The 20,498-nt window shown below is 45.0% G+C and overlaps 1 protein-coding gene across 5 annotated transcripts in view; it reads right to left on the minus strand.

The window, feature by feature from the left end:
* Positions 1–20,498, minus strand: part of NDST2 (N-deacetylase/N-sulfotransferase (heparan glucosaminyl) 2) — a 142,739-nt gene that overhangs the window by 13,560 nt on the left and 108,681 nt on the right. For all 5 annotated transcript variants that reach the window (XM_009322451.1, XM_009322453.1, XM_009322452.1 and 2 more), the window contains 5 exons: positions 11,154–12,552; positions 3,358–3,445; positions 3,021–3,175; positions 1,317–1,502; positions 824–952 (listed from right to left, as the gene is read on the minus strand). In XM_009322451.1, the coding sequence (XP_009320726.1) occupies positions 824–952; positions 1,317–1,502; positions 3,021–3,175; positions 3,358–3,445; positions 11,154–12,146 (1,551 nt within the window). In that variant the 5' untranslated portion in view covers positions 12,147–12,552. The remainder of the gene's footprint in view (positions 1–823; positions 953–1,316; positions 1,503–3,020; positions 3,176–3,357; positions 3,446–11,153; positions 12,553–20,498) is intronic.

Consider the following 20,498-nt stretch of genomic DNA (forward strand, 5'->3'; position numbering starts at 1 on the left):
AGGAATGTGAGGGAGCGTGATCTGTGGTTGGAGAGGGCTACAAAGCTTCGTCTCCTAAGTCTATCCATTCAGGATTTTCTAAAAATGACCGCTTTTTTTCTGTCTCTTGCCACCTAGTACATCTTCCCAGCTTCAATGGGAAGTGAGAAACTCATGTGATTTGTCATCCATGGCTAAGAACTGGGAAGGGACTGCAGCATGTTGAAGGTACTACATTAGCTTGGTGGCTTGACGGGACTGTCAAGTATTGAAAGGGAAAAAGAAAACACCTGTGTTAAGCCCAGATCTCCCAAAAATGCCTTAGGGCAACAGCTACCTCACAAAAAAAAGCACGCAGAAATTGTTTCAAGTGTATACATATTGAAAGAAAGGGGAGAACGCTCCGTAACAAAAGCCCAGAGAAAGCAATTATTCTGAACAAAACTCATCAGTGAGCCAGAGGAGAAGCCAACAGGCAGCAGATGTGTGTGGAACAGAAGGAGCCAAGGCACATCTCACTTCTGATTCGTGAAGATGCAGCAGCCTAGGTAACAGTCTACATTGGGCCATGCTCAGCATGTCACCCTGGCTAGTTTCTATCTGCGGAGTGTTGCACTTGCCAACACTCAACACTGATGCTTCCTTGGCAGTGTGTAAAGCAAAGCAGCATTAACTAGCAAGTACTTCCTTGGCCCTCTTTTTCACATCTCCTTAGCATCACACTGGAGATACCCACACCGTGATGGGTGGTTATACTGAATCTCCCATAGGATCTAGTCCTTTCCCACATGAGGCACATAAGCTGAGACACCTGTGCACCGATTCCCCTTTCAGATGAGCTTACTGGGTTCAGGAGCACCGTCAGGAAGAGTTCACCACCACGAATGCTCTTGTCCAACTCCTTTGAGCCACCGGGATATTCATTATAGAAGATAGTGTGAGTAAAAAGACCACAGGTCTGTCGAGGCAGAACCTGGCAATATCAGAGAAAAGCAAAGTTAGATAAGAGGCAGATGCAGCAGAATCTACATGTGAATGTGTCAAAGCAGCACTCTGTAGATCAACAGTAAGGGACATAAGCACCATAGGTTCAGAGGGCTCTTGATATTCCTCCCAACCATTTACTCATCACAGTGCAAACAAGTCAGTGGGATCCCAATTCAGTCTTATTCTGCTTGGTTTTGCTCTCTGTTCAGTACTGACCTCTGAATTGTACTGAGAAACACAGGAACTGGCTGGAAACACTGGTGTTATTAAGATTAATGTCTCTAATGCAGGTCACTAGCAGACTGTTCCTTGGGCAGGAAAGTGGGCTCTGCTTGCCCAGCTGTGCTCACCATGATTCCATTATGGATGAATCCACGCCGGTACCGGGCAGGCCGTAGGTGTGGGTATTCCTCTGTGCTCGTTACTTGGATGCTCCAAACGGATTTCCATGCCTCATAGAGTTGTGTGTGGACAGGATAAACCCCAGAATGATGGGGGGCTACGGCATAGCCCAAGTCTGTGGGAATCCCATGCTCCTGGAAGCAGAATACACAGCTTGATCATTCAATATTTACCGAATATCCTTAATAAGGATCATATTTAGCAACAGACTCCAAGTTGGAGCAAGGTGATGGAGCAACATGAAAACTCTCTGGATTGGGAAACCTGAAATACTGCTTGTACTTCTTGTTTTATGCATCTACAGAAACATAAAGCTGATTCTGTATCAACACGGATGTTCAGCACTGGTAACAGCTGCTGTAAGAACGGTCTTGTAGCTTGCAGGTGTGACAAATCAGATTAATTCACAAGCCTCAGGTCAGGCTCCTTGGTTACTACAAACTAATCAATGCTGTTAAGTGACATATCTCACTCCCACAATGCCTAGATCCAAGTCACCAGAGGAGGAAAACAAAATTTCCTTAACTGATATAGAAGGAAAGGAAGATGACGACTGGGATCTGTCTTGTCTCTCGCAATTCAAAGAAAAGCAGACATGAAGCAAGACCCCTCACCACTGTTGAGGGTGAAGATACGGGGCCTGGAGCTACACTAAAATGGCAGGAAATATCTGAATTTCATGGGTTTGAATTCCACTCTGTGGTTCTGGTAACAATATGAATGATGACAGCTCTGCCCTGGCGGTGTACAATAAAACCAGAACCCCTAAATGAAGCAACAATCTTCTCCTTCCCACTGCTAGCCTGTTTTACGTTAAATATGTGTAATTGTGTTCTGTGCTTTGTCTCTCTTTGCAAAAGACTGCACTGTTATTTAACCAGGAAAAGAAGGAGCCTAAATTGTTTCTATAATGCTGCAACTGTGCTCTGAATTCAAGATCATTCCTAATCTGTGTGTGTCATGGGAACACGGGACAGCGGCCTGCTATTTCCAAGGGGATTACTATCAAAAGAACCAAACTAGAGGTGAAGAGGACATTTCTTTTCACAGAAACATGTACGCTATATTCAGCTCTGGTCTGTAAGCATCAAACAGACATTGTTCCAGCAGTGCAGGATGTGCAAGGCTTCCCCCTCCTCTGCCAAAACCCAAGGAATTTCCCCTGGACTTCCTAGGTAAGTAACTTCCTTCAGCATTGTCTGGGGAGGCCAGAAGTAGGGCTGTTAGCACAGAGAGCATTTTATACTACCAACCAGGTGACTTCCTTACAAAACCACAGTGAATAAGGATGGAAAAGGAAATGCTTTCTCACTGCCGGAGTTTGTAAGTTAATTGGATTTGGATGGTAATGCTACAAGTTCACACCTCAGCAAACAAGAGCCTTGGGATTTGCAGCCTGGAACGTAGTGGAGCTGCCTGGGGCCGTGCAGGTGCCAGGAAGCACTTGCCATTGCACAGGCAGGCACAACGAATGGTGTTTCTTGCCTGAAGACAGCAGGAGCCACGCACCGATTTAAACTTTCACAACTGCCTTTCTTAAATGCAGCCGAGTTACTAGACTAGTATTTGGCTTCAGTGGGGTCTGAACAGCTATTCCAGAAGAATGTTTAAGGATTAGTGCTGTGAAGTAAATAAACTGCGATGCCCCTTACCACAGCAAACTGTTTGTTGAGCTTCATCTGCTCAGCCAGCACAGTGACATTGTGGAAAAGATGAGGCTGCATGTGGCTCCACATGTGAGGGAACCACCAGAACTCCTTCCTGTGTTTGAGCAGCATGTCATCCCCTTCATCTTCCTCGTCGGTACCTACAGAGAGCAGAAAAGGAAGTGCAAAACCAAAAGGCAGCAGAGGAGCTCAATGTTTCAAAGCCGTGGCTAATTCCCTGCAATGCTGAGACGTTGAGAATCATGCTCTCTCTAATGTTACACACACACACACGAACATGGGGGCTGTATGCAGGCACTGGGATGGAGTGCCAGGGGCTTACCTGTGTGGTAAAATTTCCCTGAGAAGCCCAGGTTGAAGGTGAAATTTGGGACTAAAGTTCTCAGCTTATTCTGGGTGCTCAGTAAAGCCTGTTTGAATGAAAGGAAAAAGAAATGTTCATATTCAGTTGCTCTGTAACACCTGTGCTCTACTGGTGCCCAGTTCAGTCTGAGGAGGTATCACAGGGGATGGGGCTAAGGCATTGTTGCCTGTGCAGTGAAGCAGAGTAGCCAAGTGCTCCATGTACAGAGTCTTTACTTGAAGTAGTCCTGCTCTACCAAACAATGCCACTTTAAAACCACAGTCAGATGATGCTCTCCACTTCAATGTGAAGGACCCAGAGTGTCTGTGCTAAGGCAAAGGGACAATAAATCTCACTTGCGAGCAACAGATCCCTTACTCTTTCCAGGATCAACCTCAACCCTCCCTTCCTCTCCCATGTTGACTGGGACTGTGCTATTGAACCTCTGCGTTTCTCTGAGCCTACGTGTTAATGAAAAGGAGGATGGGGCAGCACATGGTGCACAGTCGAAGGCAGAGAAGTCAATAATATCATGAACAGTACCTAAGTGATCCAAAGGGAGGGGGCTTTTATTTAGAGGAGAAAGGTGGATTTGCAGAACTACCCGTGCAAGGAGTCCTGCCACAGCAGGGAGGTATCCCTCGCTTTGTGTCCCTTGAAAGTGCCAAAATCCTTTTGTAGTAGGAAAGTTTCCTGGATTCTGGAAAGAAAACTTGGGGGAGCTGACATTCACAGTCATGACATCTCCTACAGGTTCCCTCTTGCTCACTTGTGCCTGCTTTAAATGTCCGAAGTAATTGCTATAGCCAAGGGGAAGGAGCCTTGTGCCACAAAACCCCAGGTCCAGCAGCATACAAAGTAAGACAGCAGACAGCCTTGACAGAAAAAAAAACCCCAGAGGCTCCGTATGTCACAGACAAGACACAAACTAATGCTAGTCAAATTTCTTCTGCTGGAGAACAATAAAAAGAGAGAAGCCCTCAGATGCATGCTCTGCTGCTACCTGCCTGCTTCAGGGAAAGTGTCACTGGTGCAGGTCCCTATGGGAGAAGTTCTCAATCAAACACGGACCTGGCAGGAGGGCTGTTGGCAGGTGACAGAGATGGTCTTTGACCAGGCAGTTATTTAGATTTTAATAGCTTTTCTAAGAAAGTGATGGATCAGTGGCTGCCCCAAGGTGAAGGTGATGACCTCTCGACAGCAGACTTGGGCTAGATGCAAATACACAAGCGACTTGGCACATAATACTGGGGAAAACACACGGGCTTTTCAAACTGTGCAGGGGAGATGGGCAGATCTTTCTGTACCAGCTGCCCCTCCCCAGCCTCAAGAAGCACAAAAGACCACCACAACGCTGCCTTCACATGGCTCACACTCTATAGGCATTGTTTAGGCACACTGTTCCCTAGGTGGTGAAAGTGCATTCACAAATGCAGATTCTCATTCAGTGGAGGGACCAGCCTTATCACCCACCACTTAAGGATATCCTGACAAATCACTGCTGTCACTAATATTTCAAAACAGTGTTGACCAAACACTGATCATCACATTAATTTAAAAATGATGACTTCTGTAATTTACTTCAATCACCCATCCACCGCAAATGTATCTTGGAGCAAAGAAGGTGAGCGGTTTTATTCCCAAGGCAGGCAGCCCATGACCTCTCCAACACGTCAAGGTGGGAAGACCAGACAGATTATTTCTGCAGTGCTGCAGACACTCTCAGTGCTCTCTCTGAAGGAACCAAGCTTTCAGACTTTTCCCTAGAGACACGCTTAATTGCCTGTTCTCCCTCCCCACATCCATGCAACAGTGACATCAAATGCAGCCTGGGACAAATTTCAAAGATCCCAGCTCCTCCATGGCCACATGCCTACCACATCCTTGCCCCAGCCCCCACCCAAGAGTAATATTTTGAGAAATGCATGGCACATGACATCTCCAGAACCTATCACACATGTAGGCAGTGCTTTTAAAAGGTGACACACCAGCAGCACTGATGGCTGAAGCCTCCTTTGCTGCACAAGATCCAGAATAGGCAACGGGAGGTCAAGCTCCCCTCATGTAACCCTGTAAGACACAGGGACTCATCCCACACATCAGGGAGCACAGACTAAGAGCTGTGCATCTTTCTACAGAGAAGCAGCTGTCTGCCCAGCTGGATCACAATACCGCATCAAATTCGGGACCAGCACCTTGAACACATCACCCAGTATCTTAGACAGGAAAGTGCCCTACTCTTTTCTTGTCTCCAGAGCTGTCCCAAGCCTCACCACTTCTCTCTGCTGCCCTGAAAGGCACATCCAGTTCCTCATGCTCGGGTAGGAAGGTAGAGGGAGGAAAGACAGTGGCTAAGAAGCTTAGCATTCCTCTGCACTGAGAGAGATTTAAAGCCTGGTTGGGGTTACCATGACGACACATCTGTCTGATGATAAAACCCCAAAAGCCCTACTCCAGCAGGCAGCAATCCTTTGTGTCCGGGGAGGGACCACAGAGGAACCGTGGGGGCCCCAGAAATTCTGAGACTATTGAATCCTGCTTTTCTGGCAGGTTTATTGCTAATTGTGTGCCATCCCTGTGCTGATGGTGGGTCCTTTTCACAGCCACATCCAAGGTGGCATAGCACGGGTTTGAAGAAACATCTTTCCCCTGCACAGGATAAAAGAGACTAAGGTGCCAAGTAAAATATTTGGAAATTTGTTTCAACAAATTATGCATTCACTGTTCCCTAGCACGCTGGTTCAAAGAAGTCTGTGAGCTGTAGAGTAAGGTGAAACAATACAGATGTGGGAACGGGCCGGGAAGATGGCACTTCCCTCTGTTCTGACACGTCTGCACTGTTTCTCTTTTATAAAGTAGGATGAATATGATAGTACTACTAATATCTTACAGGTGACTCAAGTGGCATTGCATATATATCCATAATGTGCTCTGAGATTCTTAAATGAAAGGCAATCAAGAAATGTGAAGTAGGCTACCCATTAAGATATAAAACAGCTAGCCAGATGCAAACAGATCTTTATGTCTGTATTTAAGAAATTTAGTTGCTCACATGGTACGGGACAGAAGGCTAGCATTTTAGCTATCCCCCATCTCTAAAAAGCAAAGTTTCTTCCCCTAGAAAACTGCCCCTCCAATCCCTCCAAGTGTTTCTGTTTTATATTTTCTAACTATCTTCCATTCCAAAAATCCTTCCAAGGTGCAGCCAAGCCCACTAGCTAGCCAGAAAGGCCCCTTCCTCAGCTAAGCTCCCTGCTAGAAGCTCAGCAAGGCTCACCCCAGGAAGGAACAGATGGGGTTCTCCAGGAGATTCCCAGCACTGGCCACCAGAACTCATAAGCCACATCAGGATGAGACCTGCTTCACGCTTGTCACAGTCTATCTGAGAACATCCCCTGCAACCCACAACCTGAATTTTTGGAGGCCTTTAGTACTTAATTGGGGCAGCCATGCTGCAGGCCCAAGTGACAGACATCTACATTCCAATGCACATCTCTGGACACAATGCAGAAAAGGTCTAAAATTTAGTCTGATGTTTGATGCCCATCACTTTAAAAAAGGGTTTTTTAATAATCTCAAATGATCATAATTATTTACTTCTAAGCAAACGTTAGGGAAAAGTTAAAAATTGTGCCTTTTGTTGCAGCACATTAAAAAAAAAAATCTATATAATCTCACTGATGGATCTGCAAAGATTTACTCAACAGTCACTACAAGCTCTTGATGCCATCCAGTGAAAGACAAAAACTCTCTCGATGGGGTTAAAATTCTAGGAAGCGAGGAAGAAATCAGGAGAAGCACAGCACCCTGACTGCACCCTCTTTAGGTTACTTCTTTAGGACCTAATCTTCTTCTAAGATGGCATGGTGTCCTTGGCATTGCAATAATACAGGGCTCAACCTTCATGCAACTCTGCTTTTTTAGCTATGAAATTTTTAACTTCCAAAAGTGTTTGCAGAGATTTTAGCTGTTTCATACAAACCCTAAATATTACCTCCCCTGTATTAGGTCCCTCCAAAAAGAGGCAAAAGAAAAGGGGGAAATAAAGTTGAGAGTCAGATGCTGGGAGGGGAGGATACCATGAGCCTAGGAAAACAGTACCTGGACAAATGAAGAGAAACGATGATAAGAAATGGAGGAAGAAAGCAGAGTGCTTCGACAGCCTCTTCTCAAATGCTCATGCAAAGCACACTAGCAACGTGCTGCAGAAACACCTTCTTCATAGGAACTGCCCCTGGGGACATTGGGCAGCACATTCTCAAGAGGATTTTCTGCAGTTTTCTCACTGTCCAGCAGTGGCACTGGCACAGCTCAAAAACAGCGCTGTCAAAAGAGAAAGCATTCATGGTACTGGTATTTCCACTTCCCCTACAATGTTACAATCAGGGAGTTAGAAACTGCTGAATATTTTCATTTCAGATAAGATCGTCCTCTACAATTTAGAAAGGCAAGAGCTGGCTGACAGCCACCCTCACTAGATTCTCTCTCTTCCACCCTCACCATTCATAACCCAAAATGAAATGGCTGTCCTTGATTTTCACTTAGAATCATAGAATCATTAAGATTGGAAAAGACCTCTAAGATCATCGAGTCCAACCGTCAACCCAACACCACCATGCCCACTAAACCATGTCCCTAAGCGCCTCATCTACACGTCTTTTAAATGCTTCCAGGGATGGTGACTCAACCACTTCCCTGGGCAGCCTGTTCCAATCTGCCCTTCTCTGGACACGCTCCAGCACCTCAACGTCCTTCTTGTAGTGAGGGGCCCAAAACTGAACACAGTATTCGAGGTGCTTAGCTTGCTCTCAGACTTGCTAGCAATGATTGCTCAACTATGCCCTTGTAGAGATTACCAGCAAAAGAGGCAAAACCTCATCTACTTAATCTTCTTTCCTCGTACCTGAAGACGACCAGGACGGATAATAAAAGCCAGATCCTGTTGCATTAGAAATGGCTCATCTTTGTTGGCTAGTTCCGTGGAGGTTTGGTAAATTCCAAGGATTATGATTTTAGAAGAGGCTGAATGTGGAATAATTGAGAAGAGAAGGGATTCTCTGAGATTTTGTTTTGTTAAATTATGTGCAGCTCAAATCTCTGGTAAACTTTACAAGGGAAAAACGTTTTCCTCGTGCGATTTCCAACTGTTTCATTTCAACTGAGGACTGCAAGATCCTGCTGCAGCCCTTCAGCAGAAACAGAAGGGTTATCATCTTTAAAGTAAAAGCAAGCACGATTCTTTATTTCTTTTTAAAGAAGCAAGCTATTCAGCCCTTCTTTAAGCACCACAAATAAAAACATTTCTCCTCTCACACAGGACATCCACCATGGGCATGCATTTGATCAAATTATATTCAGCATTTTCTTTTAATAGTCATTTGATGGGGAAGCTCTCTGAACGTGGACCTGCATATGGCAAACAGGCTCACTGGGACAGCAGAGTCAATTTCATACCTACACACAACATCCAATCTTCAAACCGCTACCCTGACCACTGTAATCTAAACTTCAAGATAAGGAACTGTGTATTGAGATAACAGCCCTGAAACAGAGCTTTCATATAAAAGGCCAAAGAAACTGCCAGCTGTTCTGTCACTATTATATCTCCTTCTCTCCCCACGGTGAGAAGCTATCAACAAATCCATGTAGTTATTTCTCCCTTTTAAAAAATAAAAATGCATTAACCTCTCGCAGCTCTGCAATCAGAGAGCTTCTTTTAAATGGATAAATCCGGGTGTTATCTGCTTTTCCTGAGATTCTCTGCTTACTGATCACAGATTATTCCTCCATTTCACCCCGTTAAAACCCAAACAAAGCATCTTTTGGAATTATCTTGTCTGGGTGTGTTTTTAATATCACTAGAGCAGCCTTTGTTTCCAAGAGCTCTTGCCACCTATCTCCTGCTTTCTCACGTGGGTCTGTAACCTGCACAGAGGTGAGAATCTCTGCTGGTTTGGACTAGAAGGTGCAGGGCCTGCTTAGGACCAAGATAAGATTATGATCCTTCAAAAAAAAAGATTTCAGAGCGTTTCAGCACCTCAAAACACAGGGACGCTGAAGTGAAATTAAGAAAATTTTAGCATTTTCCTTAAATAAGTATTATATACAGCTGTTCCATTTTTCTATACCTGTCTGCTTGGAAACACGTTTTCAATACCCGTTTGCTTAGAGAGTTATGGTCAAAGGTGGCTCTAAAGAATTATTAAAGAATGAAGCAAGTAAAATAAATAATGGCACGCAATTAGAGCTGCTTCAGGCATGCAGCTTCAAATGAACTGAAAAGACAGAGCTAGCTCCAAATAGAATGCAAGGGTTTCCCTTCCCCAAGCTAAGCTTGGGATAAGAAGCAGAACTTAAAATCTCAAAGACCTGAAAAAATGGAGACGAACTGAGAGATGTCTTGCATGGATGCATAAAACGTGTAGAAAAGGTGGTAAGACTCCTAGTGAGGTGAAAGAGTGCTCTTGGGAACGTGTAATGGATGAGGTTCAGTTCAGGTAAGGAGACACGCATGTACAACAGTATTTAGTTTTATACCTTTGCCTCAAATGGTCTGTGCCCTTGGATGAAAGGATAAAGGGTGCTTCACTTGGAAGTTGTTTTGGAAACATGCTACGACAGCTGCTGTCACAAGCTTATCGCCATCATGGCTGGTACCCAGGGAACTCCATCCAGGACCTATCTAAGGGCAAGCGCTAAATGGGAATCCAGAGTAAAAGGCCTGGGGCCTCATTCCTCTGGGAGCAACCTCAGCGTATCCGTAGAAGCAGGCAATGCACCTGCCTCAATGGCTACAAACCAGAACCGATGGGGAAGATAGAAAGGCAAGTCCTTGGCTCCGTGAGGCAGCATATGTACACATATCACAGACTTAGGAGAACACTTTATCACATACTTTCAAGGACACGGAGAATTAAAAGGGGCTCTTAGTTTCTTACCTTCTTCCTACTTGTTTCCTCCTTTGCCTGTCTCGCTTCCCTCTCCTCCACAAAATCTCTCTCTGTGCCTTTCCCATATTCTTTCCTAATAGGTCACTGTATTACTCAAGGAACTGCCAAGGAAAGCAAACCACAAAAATGGCATCTCTCTTTCCCAATCGTGAGGCCAGAGAGATAGTTCTCATGAAGGCTTGGTCTGAGCATGTTTCCCTGGTGAATTTTTGGATATTCCCTACCCAGGGATGGGGGTTGCTGGTGGAGGATATGAGGGGGGTGTAACAAAGGGTGAGAGAAAACCTTTCTTTTCCCAATTTCGTTATGTCCCGAAAAGCTAGATGGCTAAAACATAGACTATAGCAGTTTACACCCCATGGACTGGCTTACAGTTTTGCAATATAATATATACAGTTTATATATATCATAATAAATCATAATACAACAAATACAGTTTTTCTATTCTATTCTAACACAACTTGCCTCTTCCTTTTGAAAGGTAGAGTTTGCAGCTACAAATAGACTGACAGAGGAAATCTGCATATGTTTGTTCCCTATGTTAAAGCGGAGACAGGACAGACCATCACAGGCATCCTCCTCTTAAATTCAGAGATGCCAGCTACAGGTCCCAGAATGAAAAATGCTCCATTTAAATCTGGAAAACCTGTTGAGAGCATCACATATGGTGCCTCAGCATCTTTGCAAGCTACTTCTCTGTTAAAGATGAGAACAATTACAGCAATCAACTCTTTCACTCAAATTAAATGCAACCTTGACTTTCCTGGCACACCACACACACACTAGAAATTTGTCTGGGGCCTGTAGATATTCTGGGGGTTTTACCTCTACATCAGACACTTTCATGCGAGTGCCCTCTTTTCCCACAAATATATCATCAATGTCAACGAGGATATAGCGATCAAGTGTGAGACAGAGGCGCTTGCCAGTCAAGTAGGCAATGGCATCCACGAAAATGAGTTTGTGCAGCCAAAAATTGAGGTTATTGCCGAAGAGAACCCGCTGGATCCCATCATGCAGACCCAGGTCCTGCACCACCGTGGCATGCAACGCTTTGTGGGTGGCCAGGTGAGGAATGGACTCCGAGGACTTCGTGCTGGCCAACAGCACCGGCTCATAGGTGCTGTGATTTGACTGAAACACAGTCCAGTCATCACCAGGGAGGGGACCCTGCTCCACCTCATTAGCCCGGGTGACGTAGAGCAGGGGAGCACTAGGGTTGATGTGATAGTCCCGCAGCCCCAAGTTGGAATGTAGGAAAAGGGGGAAACCCTTGAGCTGTGCACTGAGTAGGCTGTTCTCGTTGGCTTTGAAAAAGCCTATAATCCCCACTCCATACTCTACACAGTATTTATCCAGCAGCTCTCGGTTCCAAGCATCTAGGTTCACATATTTAAGGATGTTCTCATAGATAATAAGAGCGTAGCGTCCCCTATCTTTGTCTGTCAGGGTGGGCATATCCCCTTTGCCAGGGGCAATCTCTGTCCTGTATTTAAACCGGCTAGATTCCAGGATGGCCACTATTTCCTGCCCCAGCTGGGAGTAAATGCTTTCCACAAAGACTAGCACCACAGGATCTGTGCGTGAGGTGTCCACAGATTTTGTGAGCCTCCAGCTGGCTTGGGGTGGGATCAAGATGCGGTGCTGGTTGCTGCAGTCACTGAAGGGCAGGGGTGGTGGTTCCTTGATTTTGGGACTGTTAGTGACGTAGTAAGCCAGGATGCACATGGAGATCAGGCTGAAGGCAATGAGCAGCAGGATCAATCTGTGGAGCTCCAGCTGTCGCACGTGCCGCACTACTTTCCACAACTGAATCATGGTGAGGCGGGCTGCCCACCCCCTCCTCACACTCTGCACCCACGTTGCTCTTGAAATCTCCAGTGCCGCCGTGGCAGTACCCAGCAGCAGCTCGCAAAAAAGAAAGAGCAGCTGCGGAGAGAGACAAAGCTAAAGCAAACAGCTACAAGGCTAGACTCCCAGGGATCTGCCATTTATCTCAAGTAACCATGGCCCTCAATTCCCATTGCTCTTTTGTGTGCTTCCTCCTGCTCCTCTCCTCTCACTCAGGAAAGTCTTTTGGAGGAGCGGGGTTTCCTGAATCTCGTCTCCAACAGCAAATCAGTCTGTCATCCTGTGCACAAGCAGTTTCAGCTCAGCCTTCCCAGGTGTCCTGTTTCTCATTTAGCTGTTTCACATTCACATGATGGCACCTTCTCTTCGCATCCTGCAATGTAAAAAGAAAAAGTCAATTCTCAGTATGGATTCATGGCATTTAAGGGGTTTGAAATGAAATGGCAGGATCAACAGGTGGTGGCATCACTTGCCTGTCAGCAGGCAGACCTGTTCCCTGGGAAGTGACGCACACCATTTGTACAGGAGCTTGGCAGAACAACCGTAATGGCCTTTGGAAGAAAGGTCCTGGCAGTGCACAGGGACTCAGCATTCACCTTGGGAGAGATTCTCACGCATTACAGCAAACAGAACCAGCGTACCTGGCCTTCCCCCACTCCTCTTCATGCCACTGAGCAGAAAATATGAAGCCCTTTTATTCTAGCCTATATTTCAAAATTAACAAGAGGAGGAGAGAGCCCTCACATTCTCTGTCTTGTCCTGTTCTCATACTAATGATGATGTGTCCGAGCCTTGCCAGTGACTTCCTAGGCCCTCCAGATACTGCTGTCCCGAACCCAACAAGATGCCTCAAATTCCCACCAGCTCTCTTGCCCCACAGCTCCTGATTTCCATGGTTCCCACCCCCTCTACGAGGCTGCCCCACTTCTCCGGGAAACTCATGTTCTTCCAGGGCTCTCAAAACATGGCTCGGGGGAGGCATCGTCCCTCAGGCATCACGGAGCCGAGAGGGCACAGGCTGCCCACGAACTGCACACCTAATTGCTGCCATTGACTCAGTGGCAGTTGGAGACGAAACACCTCCTGAACCTTCCTCGCCTTCCCTCATATGCCACTGAAGAGCATGAAGCCAGTTTTATATCACCAACAGCACGACATAAATTTGGGTTGGTCTCAAATACGTGAAAGCTGCTTGTTACGAAGCTCTCTCACCTCCCGCTTTGTGTTTATGACAGCAGATTATTTCACCATATGTTGTTATTTTTCGAGGATAAAATGCTCAACAAAGCCAACAAACACCGAGCCATCAAAAACATAAACACCAGGGAAAGTAACTAAATTGCTCCTTGGTTAAAAATAAAAATAAAATCACTGTGTAGTTTTCTCTCCCTTACCAGAAGTGTGACTTACCTACAGCAACAACACCCAGGTGTGCATTACTTGGGATACAGGCACATTTTTGGGGAGCACCTGCTGCCCCTCCCAGCACAGTGCAAGGACACCCTGAATGCCAGATGTTGCTCACCAAGTCAGCCATGCCCAAAACCTTTCTTCCTCACACACCCACACTCCTGCAGACATGTACTCCACCACATACAATCTCTCTAACCACCTGCTCAACTGGCACAGCCTACAACACCAGGAGGCACAAGAGCAACAATTAACAAGAAGTACTACCAAAACAGTTCTTCATCCTTCCTCCATTCCTCCCATTTTTGAGCCTTTTTGGTACTATCATTCTGATGAAACAAAGAATATTAGAAGACTAGTTTGTCCACATGTTTAAGACAGACATAAGGTTTTTATATAGTAAAGTCAGGGTTTTAACAACTAGCTCCACCAGAAAAGAAACTACTTGCGAGACAGATGCTTATTTTGCTCCACCAGAAATTACTTCCGAGACAGATGCTTATCTTGTAATGTGTATTACTAAACAGAAAAAAATCCTTCTGAGTCAGGGAAAATATCAGTTCACAGATGAGGCCAAAAGTCCTACTCTAAAGACTCCCACTAGGCTGTTTTCCAAACTGCTGCTGCAGCTTGAAGCAGAGACAAAAAAACCCAAGCAGATTTTATATGAAGAGATATAACATTGCCAACTTTGTGACAGTGGATCGAAAAGAGTCAGAGTGCTCTTTACACAAGCCTTATAATGATCATTAAGTATCATAAGCTCAGCAGTGCGGTGACTGGCTTGTGTAGTGCACAACGAAACCTTAGCCCTGATGAGGTCTTCAGAATAGCTGTAGACTGTAAATGTGAAGTATATTACAGAAATAATTTTCCACTGGAGACACTGAGACACAGCAAATCTTATTGAAGGTCACACTGCAAGGCAGCAGATGAATCAAGATTTAAAACAAAACAAACCAAAAAAACTCTGTTCCCCAGTCTCCAAATGGATCGAGTCTCCACTCCCAAATGGCCCTCTATAATGACAGAGCTGGCTTTGGAAATCCAGCTCAGACAGCAACAATAAGCTGTATTTTCTTCAACACAGAGAACCGATCATCTTTCAGTTTTGTCTCTACATAGTGTTAACTTTTTATTGGAAAAAGGACAAGGGCAAGAAGGGGAGAAATTACTATGGGAAGATGTAAAAAACAGAATTCAGATAGTTTTTTTCCTTTTTTTGTTACTGAAGTGACAACTGATTTTGAATACATGACTCTCGGGACTGAGTGCAGGATACAGCTTGTAATTCCAGTTCAAGTCAAGTTCAGTCCCAGTGATACACTGGGACTGCCAGTGTATCAGCACAGTACCCAAAAACATGTGCCACCTTTCAAAAGCAAGCAGGAAAATAAACTTCCACCTCCACAATCAGCTTTTCCCATCCCACTGACTCTGCAAGGAAGGCCCCGATGTTACCACCCTCATACTTGGCATTAGAGCTCCAAAGTCGCATTGAACTGCAGAGAGGCAGGAGCCAGCGAAGGCAGAATTCAGCAGGGCAGAGAGAGGTTAGATAGGCTCATACAATAAATGCTGTATCTTTTTAATGAGATGAATTCCCTGTAAGACACAATATATACACAGCTCCATGCATATTAGCTGCTATGAGAAGCAGTCTTCATTCTACTCTTGTGCAACAAATTCATACAAAACACTCCACTCAGATTCCTACATACTCAATTTTGACTGAGAAGACTGAGAATTGCAAGTCAGTGTCTTCCCAAATAGCTCACATACTTTTGCTTTTTAATCCCATTGGATAAAATAGAATAATTGGACTATTTTGGATTCAAAGATTCACTATCTTAACATGTATTAGACAAGAAGTTGTTTTTGCAGGAGAAAATAATGTAAAGAGGGACTTATAAGCTCAGGAGCCCACGTGTGTCTGCAGAAATTTCCAAGCAAGTGTTTCTGGGGTAGAATTTGTAATCTAACCACCATGGAAAGAGTAAGAAAACCGAGAGTATGCTGATCTATGCAAAAGCCTGGCAAAGTACTGTACTACTATTACGACTCTTTACCCCAAAACATCAACCTGGGAAACACTTCTCTTCCCTTGTTACACTCACTCACCTCTCCAACTTAATTTTTAGTGTTGAACTGAGTCTCTGTTTTGCAAAGATCTGTACCTTCAGTTTCCTGTTACCAGTTTAAAGATGAAAATCACAAGACAACTGGATTATTCTGTAGAATAAGGATGAAACCAGAGTTTAAGCTAGGCTGCCACACCTGCAGTGCCCAGCTGAGGGGCAAGAGGGAGAGGAACCCCCTTTGCTGGGTGCTTCTGAATCACAGCAGTGTTTTGATAACAATGACTCCATTCAAGCCTCTAGCGAAGCTCCCAAACAAGCCCCCATTTGTTACATGGGTGAGCTCAAAAAAACAAATTAAAAAAAGGGCCTGTATCAGATTGCTGCTCAAGAATCTGTCAGCTCTGATCTCTTTAACAAGGCTTCACAGCCAGAGGGCATGCCAGCTGGCATGGTATGCATTTAGCTCTTTGGGGACCACATCAGCTGGTTTAGGTTCAAATGAAAAGAAAAAAAATCAACAAAACAAATATACCAACCAAAATGTATATTAAAAGGTGAGAGCGCTGTCAGAAACCACCCATACCCAAAACACACACACACAAAAAATCACACTGAAAATTGCTCCCTCTTAAAGGAAAAGAAAATACCTGTGTCCTCTTTTGAGATCAAATTCCTTGGAATCTAACAGCACAAAAAACCCCAAGTTTATAGGTAAATTAAGGTCCATTCCGAACTCCTGCCAGGACTGCCTGAGTGAATTGCAGAAGACGGCAGTCAGAAGGCACGGCAAGGATGAAGTGTTTCACTGGTGCAAGGACGCAGGCTTCGCAGGCTCCCGTCCTGTCAGAAAAGCATCACTAGATCAGAGAGCATCAGCTGTAAGGTCAGCTATCTCACAAATCACCAGCATTAAGACAAACACTTTATAAAACTGAGATGTTCTGTTTCCTAGTGATATACAGCGTTAATGTGAAACATAAACCGTTTTGTGAATTATCAGCCGCTAAGCCACATGGCAACTGATGTGATATGAAAGCAAGATAGCAATCAGAATTGTGTGGTTTTAATGTCTGATCTCCAGATATTTCCAACGCTTGGAAATTTTTGTGGGGGATCAGTATAAATGCTCAAGACCAGCACTTGCCCAAACCAGTAACCAGAATATATGTATTTGGGGCTGCTGGTACATTTATGCCAAGGCACATGGAAGATAATGTGTGTCATTTGACACCTTCATCAAGAACTTCTGTCATACAAGCTCCTTCCTAGATGGGCCACAGAAGGTCTTACCACCCTGAAAACCAGCGTCACGAGCACATTTCCCCAGCCCTTTTTATTATTCATAATATAACCCCTCTTTCTGGAACGCACAGCAGCAGGATCTTGCCTTTGTCCACAACAGCTCTAATTCAAAGGTCTTTTTCTTTGGCACTTCCTGCGAGACGGTTGTTGCCTTGGGCCCCAGAGGGACTGCAGTAATTGAGTTACACAGTAATCAGAGAAGGAATCTGATTGATTTTCCAACCCATTCCACTTTAATGGTGTCATCATGACACAAAATTCCTCATTTGTCTGCTTGATCGTGAGACACTGCAGCCCCTCCCTTGTCTGTGGTTGTATCTGTATGCCAGGCCTCCAGGTACAGCCCCCCGCTCTCGTGAAGGTGGGGAACCTGGCAAGTAACGTCAGCAGAGCACAGTGAGCCACATGGCAAAAGAATTAGTAGACCCTGGTTGTATTCCACGTACTGGATAAAAAAACAATACTGTGGAAATTACAGCCATATTGTAATTTAATTGCCAACCAAGCACATTTCTGGGCTCTGGGCACGTGTTTCAGCTAGCACCCACTGCCAGTCAAATCCTGCGGTGAGAGACTGCCCAAGGAATACAAAACTCAGATCAAAGAGGCAAGAAACACTAATGGTGCCCATGGTGCTCCGACGGACAGGCTTGCAGCCTCCAGCCCGCGCTCCGCTCTGCTTCGGCAAGTCCCCATGCAGGGATAGGCCTCTTTTGGTACAGACCTGCGGTAAGCCGGAAAGCTACCAGCTGGCCAGCAGGCTTGAAACGTGTCAGTCTGATATAAGAGGAGAAGATCTGTGCAATGAAGTAATAATTATTTTTAGCTTTTTATTATCATCACCCCCAGACAGGTATGTAACTTCACACCTTCTGCAAGAGCAACAAACTGCAGTCCACGCTAAACAGATCTGCATGAACTTCTCTCAGCCCGACCTGGTGGAAACCCAGCCGCAGGCTTGAATTTACCCTTGTGCCAGTGCAAAGAAGTTTGAAGGCACAGATCTTGGAGGGGCTGGCTCATGCTGCCAGGCCAGGTCCACGGGGGGCTGCACAGGGATCCCATGATTCCTGCAAGGTTCTTGCTGTTGGGATACATGATATATGCCTTCCACTGACAACCTAGTTTGCAGCAGATCTTTGTTCTCTTAATCCTTTACAGTACAAAGAAAGAAACAACAGGTTTAGTCCTTCCCATGCCAATGACAGAGGCACGGCCCAGCACTACCTGCTAGCAATGTAAACCAATCCTTTCCTCTGAAAACGAAAAGGTCCTCCTTATAAGAGCTTCCAGGCAATCTGCTTTTCAGCTCCCTGCCTTCTCCCCATCATACTACACTCACTGCTTAGGGTCATTACAACTGACCCGACTAATCTTCAAAAGCAAGGGAATTTCTAACTTTTACACTGAGGTATTCCCTCAAGTTGAATGTCAGCACCACAAGCCCCTACGTGTTTCACTGTCTCGGCACAGGACAAATTTGGGAAGGGAAAACAGTGTCGTCTTGTTTATCAGCCTGCCTAAAGATCAGATGTGCAAATCAGGAACCTGAAGAATTGTTTAAAAAACAATCAAACAAAATTTCAGCCTTCAACAGTTGCTGATGCTACCTACTTAATAAAAATAATATGTAGCTTGGCAGCTGCACATCTTTGCTGGAATGAAAAGGAGAGATTACAAGTATCGTGGCAGTGGAAGCGCTCACAGAAGTCAGAGCTTTCCACCAGCTGAGGGGATGTAACTGCCCTGGGGCTGCGCAGGTCTCTGTAATGCAACTGCTCATATGAGAGAAAGGAGGCACCTTCCCCAGAGAGAAGCAGAGGGGCATCCCCACTTCTTCATTTCATGTGCTACTGAAGCTCTAACACCCAGGTATCAGGCCACCACAAGAACTGCACCACAGTTTCATTCTGGACTTACCCTTCCTTCTGTTTTGTGCTTTTCCTGACACGTAGGTCCATGCACACTCTGACCCTAACCCTTTTCCCAAACTAGGTGATAACGTGAGATACCAGCTCCTTTCTGCAGCCAGACACTTGGAGCCGTGGGACGGAGAACTAGAATCAGCACAGGTCAGAGCCTGCCACACAAGGGCACACCAAGTTGCTCTCCAATCCCACCTAAGTGGGGAGTATTTCAGTCACCCCAAATGGTGGGAACACACCATCTTCAGCCTCCTCCCTACGTCGGTAATCAACAAGTATACTCTATCATGGCAGAACATCTTCAACTCAATTGTGAGAACAGGAAACAAATGCAGTTCCTTCTGCATTAGATATGGACAAAGATCTAATTTCTATTCCCTCACGCACCCTGATTATCACAATTCACATAAACGATCCTGCTGCAGAAAGCAAAACGTCTTCTCTGCTGTCTTCTCTTAAGTAACTTAATCAAGTGGGGAAATACAGTCAAACTGTAGCAAAAACAAGACAACTCAGTGTCAGTCAGAGTTGAAGTGTCTTAATATAGAAATGTACGTTATGAGAATTTATCTGCAATTGCTATGAAAGCAGCCTAACCATTCTTCCTTTGAGCTATACTTTAAAAACTTCACCTCAATTAACAAGAGGCTGATCTTCTATATTCAATTACTTCCTCCTGCCAGGTAACACATAGGAGCTAATCTTCTTTTCCAATCTATTTTATCTAGGAACATATGACAGTAGGGAACAGGTTAATACTGTTACACTAAAGTTCGTCCAAATTGACATAAGAAGAAAGCTGTAAGTATGCTCTACCATAGCATAAAACCTCAGGAAAGGCTCTTGTGCTTACCTGTTCCTGGGTATTTGCACCAATATTCACACGGTCAGAATTTGCTGGGCTTGTAAAAGAACGTGTTCCCTGGCTGTGTACAGCAGCTCCCTCCTGCCTGCCTTCAGCTGAAGACCTCCATCCAGTGTAAAGCTAATGGCATATCTCCCAGTCTTTGTAGTTTCTAATATTCAGTTCTCTATTACCTTGGTGTTATTGAAATAAATAAGTCTCCTGGACTCAGAAAACAAAATATTCACATTTTTGCTGGCTTGGCTATTGCGAGACAGCTTTTAACACAGTGCAAACTCACTTTAGAAAAAGGAGGGAAAAATGATAGAAACAAGCTATAAATCTGGCCTAGCAGAGGCAAAATGAGTAAAAACAAGCAAAGGGAAGAAGAATGGAACGAGTGGAAAAGGGATGACTTGAGGTCTATGGAGATTACACAGGCTGGCTGAGACAGTGGTTTGGAGGCCTGGGTTTTGCAAGACAGGAACAAATGCAAAGTGCTCTACTGCCCTCACTAAGCCTTCATGGCCACCTGTGCAATGAAAATCATCACCTGGTTTGTCCTGGTTTCGGCAGGGATAGAGTTAATTTCCTTCCTAGTAGCTGGTACAGTGCTGTGTTTTGGATTTAGGATGAGAACAATGTTGATAACACACTGGTGTTTTAGTTGTTGCCGAGCAGTGCTTACACTAGTCAAGGACTTTTCAGCTTCCCATGCTCTACCGACTGAGCAGGCTGGAGGGGCACAAGAAGCTGG

The sequence above is a fragment of the Pygoscelis adeliae genome, unplaced genomic scaffold (genome assembly GCF_000699105.1).
Source record: "Pygoscelis adeliae isolate BGI_AS28 unplaced genomic scaffold, ASM69910v1 Scaffold244, whole genome shotgun sequence".
NCBI classification, from domain to species: Eukaryota; Metazoa; Chordata; class Aves; order Sphenisciformes; family Spheniscidae; genus Pygoscelis; species Pygoscelis adeliae.